The sequence below is a fragment of the Otolemur garnettii genome, unplaced genomic scaffold, assembly GCF_000181295.1.
Source record: "Otolemur garnettii isolate 467f Iridium unplaced genomic scaffold, OtoGar3 scaffold00329, whole genome shotgun sequence".
NCBI classification, from domain to species: domain Eukaryota; kingdom Metazoa; phylum Chordata; class Mammalia; order Primates; family Galagidae; genus Otolemur; species Otolemur garnettii.
Genome location: NW_003852724.1, coordinates 360,960 through 365,747, shown reverse-complemented (window position 1 = coordinate 365,747; position 4,788 = coordinate 360,960). Strand labels below are relative to the sequence as shown.

General features: G+C 35.5%; 1 protein-coding gene across 1 annotated transcript; it reads left to right on the top strand.

The window, feature by feature from the left end:
• Positions 1 to 3,030: 3,030 nt before the first annotated feature.
• LOC100949323 (taste receptor type 2 member 10-like) lies at positions 3,031 to 3,953 on the top strand. The gene is given in 2 exon segments (XM_012813889.1): positions 3,031 to 3,526; positions 3,529 to 3,953. Coding segments are annotated over 2 exon segments (921 nt in total).
• The last annotated feature ends 835 nt before the right edge of the window (positions 3,954 to 4,788 follow it).

Genomic DNA, 4,788 nt, shown 5'->3' with positions numbered 1-4,788 from the left:
GGAGTTAGATGATATCTCAAAGTAGTTTTGATTTGCATTTCTCTGATGATTAAGGATGGTGAGCATTTTTTCATATATCTGTAGGCCGTGCACCGATCTTTAGAGAAATTTCTCTTCAAGTCCCTTGCCCACCCTGAGATGTGATCACTCATTTTCTTCTTGCTAATACATTTAAGTTCTCTATGGATTCTGGTTATTAAACCTTTGTCGGGGACATAACCTGCGAAAATCTTCTCCCATTCTGAGGGCTGTCTACTTGCCTTACTTACTGTGTTCCTGGCTGTGCAGAAGCTCTTTAGTTTGATCAGGTCCCAATAGTGTATTTTTGAATGTTGCTTCAATTGCCTAGGGTGTCCTCCTCATAAAATGTTCACCCAGGCCGATTTCTACAAGCGTTTTCCCTACACTGTCTTCTAGTATAATAGTACATTATTCTACAGCAGATGGAATTGTTCACTAAGACCTTTCTTGTTTCTGTGAGAATGGGTCTACCAATCAAGGAATAGATAGAAGGATTGTTCAAATGGCACCCCTCCTCTGTAGCCCACACATCTGCCTTTATTAATTGGTATGTCTATTTATAATGATGAAGCATTCTGTCAATGAGTCCCTGAAGCACAAATTGCATGCTGTTTTTGGTCCCATTGAAGCAATCAAAGAACACCTCCCTACTCTCTTTTCCTCCAGTGCCTGGAACAGTAAGAAAAGCAGTTTTGCTCATCCCTGATCATTCTTGGTGTACAGATGGCTCTAGCATGGGACACCATCACTGGGACCACTGATACAGATATACAGCAGAGCAGTCAGTGGGCTGAGTTGTGAGCTGCTTATTAGTGCTCATGCGTGAGTCCTGGCCCCCTTTGCACTAACTGGGCCATATTCAACGGCCTAATTATTTGGCTAGCCCAGTGGGAAGAATAGACACTGATTATGTGCAAAGTAGTATGGGGCATAAATATGTGGCAGGACACATGGGAGAAGAGGCAACACCCTGTAGGTGATTTAATCCTATTTCATGTGACCACACACACACACACAAAAACCCCTAAAAAATGGCTGTCCACCCTATGGAGTTGTGAAGTGTAGGATAACAGCCATCACAGGAGTGATGCCATCTTGAAGCAAAACTATGCATACCAAGGTCTTCTCCAGCAAGGTCATTAAAAAGTGCTCCCAGCAGAAATAGTCCACCATAAAAATGCTTCTTTAAGTGGTCATAAGTTTTATCAGATAGTCTGTGCCAAGCTGTACATGTTTTCCCTAAAACCTTACTATATGCAAAGAACGTTTCTTTAGGGTAGGTGAGGGGATCCACTGTCTTTCTTTTTTTCTTTTACTGATGTGTTTTCTAGATTATTTCATTTGTAAATTTTAGAACTGTTATGTCTTCCTGCTAAAGTGAGCATTTTCATCATTATAAAATATACTCTCCTTTGTTCTATAATATGAATTTTTATCCAAAAGTCTACTTCACATGATATCATTATAACTATACCAGATTTCTGTTGGGTAATGTTTACATTGCCTATTTTTTCATCATCTTAATTTTAAGCCCTCCTTTTTTTAAATTTTAATTGAATTTCTATAAGCAGTATGTTGTCAGATTTTTTAAATCTTTGCTGTCAATAATAGTTTTTCACTTAAGGTGTTTGGTCCATTTACATTTGATAAAATTTTATTCTTCACTCTAGAAATGTTGCTCACAAATGTTCCCATTTTTTCCTGATAGTCTCTTATTGCTGCTCTTTTCTGAAATTGCATCCTATTTCTTAAACTGTATGTACATAGCAATTACACTGATATATACAAACACATATTCCTATCTATTCATTCCAATATATGCGGTCCATGTGAATTCTCAGTTTGCTGCTTGCTTTTTATCAGTTTGTTCATTTTGTCTTGCTAACTGTAGTTCACAGTCTGTTCCTACGCTTGATGATATTTCATTGTGAACCCATTGTGTAATTTTATTTATGAGTCTCATGCCAGCATAAATAAGATGTAGCTCTTCTATAAGCTTATTCATTTTTAAAATAAAGATAAATATAGTCCCTGCTTAAAGGCTTGAAGTCTTTCTGTGAATTTTAAAGTAAGAAAATGACAATAAAGTACTTAACATAGTGCTGGGAATATAATAAAGGATCAATATATGTTAGATCTCACTTTTAATTTTGAGATCAATATAATGCTTTAGCCTTTACCAGATTGTTTCCTGCCTCTTCCATTACAATGTAAACTCCATAAATTACAAAAGACGTGGGGTCCTATCTACTACTGTATTTCCTCGATAGGCTTAAAAGAGTTGGTGTATTTAGACACTTAGAAAATTAATGAATAAATGAGTGCCATCAGAGTAGAATATGTTAAATGAAGAGACTATTCCTAAGAGCCTTTCATGTTTATAATGGTCAATCTAATCTTCTTTATTCATGGATGTAATAATTATGGGTATCAAAACTCCAGCAACAATTTTGTAAGATATTTGTGAAACTTAGCAGACCCAGAATTGAGCTTAAATGTTCATGAAAAATCAAATTAAGCATTCAGAATAAGTGGCTACAATGGCTGTTTGTTTAATACTTCTACATAGTATTTGTATATCTAAACTCTGATTATAAGCAAGTGAGAATGATTTCATATTGAAAAACATGAAGTTCAAATATTTACATTCATTGTGTTTTGTATACTGTAAGTACCTGTTTGACATTCGTTCTCTATGATTCAACTTAATGAATGCAAAGTCTCAGGAGGAAAAGTAAAATCCATGAAACAGATACTTTCATTTGCATCTTAGCAAATTACAGGCAGGTGTTTGGTCTGAACACACATTTTCTTACCAGCTAAGTTTTGTAGATGTTAAGTGGAGGGGTGTCCAAGAAGAGATTTCTGATTCCATCACAAGGCATTCCTTTTAAGTCTTAATATAATGAAAAAGAAAATCATTGTTCCCTTAAGCAGCCAATATATGCCTAGTCTGCAGCAGGTAATCTAAAATAGATGTAATAGAATCTAAACTAAGGATTGGCAGATATGCTAAGTGTAGTGCAAGGCATCTTTATTGTTGCAATTATGGAGTCCATCCTGGGAATTTTAGGGAATGGGTTTATTGCACTTGTGTACTGCATTGACTGTGTCAAGAAGAAGCTCTCTATGCTTGGCTTTATTCTCACTGGCTTAGCAATTTCGAGAATTTCTCTGTTTTGGGTAATAATAATAGATGGATTGATACATATATTCTCTCAAGACACATATTACCTTAGTAACCTAATTGAATATTTAAGTTACATGTGGGTAATTTTAAATTGTTCAAGTATCTGGTTTGCCACCAGCCTCAACATTTTCTATTTCCTGAAGGTAGCAAATTTTTCTCACTACATATTTCTCTGGTTGAAAAGTAAAATTAGAAGAATCCTTCCTCTTCTAATGGGATCCTTGCTTATTTCGTGGGGAATTACTATTCTACAACTTGCAAAGAATTTTAATGATAAGAAAATGAAGACTAGAAACATAACCTGGCAACTCAACATGCAAAAAGTGACTTCTTTGTTCAACAGGTTGCAATAAATCTGAGAATCGTTTTCTTCTTTACACTATCCTTAATTACTTGTTTCTTGTTAATCGTTTCCCTTTGGAGACACAAAAGGCAGATGCAATTCAATGCCACGGGATTCAGAGACCCCAGCACAGAAGCTCATGTGAAGGCAATGAAAGTGCTGATATCTTTCATCATCCTCTTTATCTTGTATTTTGTAGGCTATGCCACAGAAATATCATATTTTACTGTCCCAGAAAACAAACTCCTGTTCATTTCTGGAATGACAACTACAGCCATCTATCCCTGTAGTCACTTATTTATTCTAATTCTGGGAAACAGCAGGCTAAAGCAAGCTTCTTTGAGGGTAATGCAGAAATTAAAGTGTTGTGAGAAAGAAGAAAATCTCAGAGCTACATAGACAGATTGGCAGAATAATCCAGTGGAAAAAAATCCTTGAATATCTGTTTCACTTGCACAGCTTTCTTCCTCCAGTTTTTAACTGTGTTATTGACCATCACTGAAATCCTCCATAATTGTTTGAGTACATTTTCAGCAATTTCACTCTTTGATGAGATTTTAATCTCACATGCATATTCCATGGTTTAGTATATTTTCTTCTCTGCAACTTCTTCCAACACACTTCCCAGAGGAACAACATTCTCTTGGAGACTATTCATTGTAAAGATTATGATGGTGACAATAAGCATCTAAAACAAGACTTTTCATTGGGTTTTTCTCAACTTCTCTTAAAGATTGACATCCATTCCCCCAAGAAATCCAAAGAAAAAGAAACGAAGATGTAGAAAGTTATGAGCAATTTTGACATTTAGAACATGGAAGAGGACAAATGGGTGCTTCCTCTGGGAGTGCTAGTTTAATTCTTTTTAAAAAGTTGCTTTTATTTGCACTGTTTAATATCAAACATCTAAGTAAACAGAGAATATTCAGGGAAGATAGGATCAGAGCACTAATGCAATGAATCTTTATATTCTTCAGATACCGTGCTTTGAGATGAAGCAAAATTATGAACACATCTTACTCTTTACTCCAGTGGAGTAAAAATTGTACTAGAAGTACTGCTGCAAAGGACTCAACATAATCCTTGACCAAGAGACATAAGGCTGGTACAAATTGTGTGAAATATAAAATTTCTTCTCGAGTTTCATACAACACACACACTCTCTCACACAAACATTCACATACACAGACTTGTACTCAGAGTCATATTTCAGACACAGATTTTTTTTTTTTTT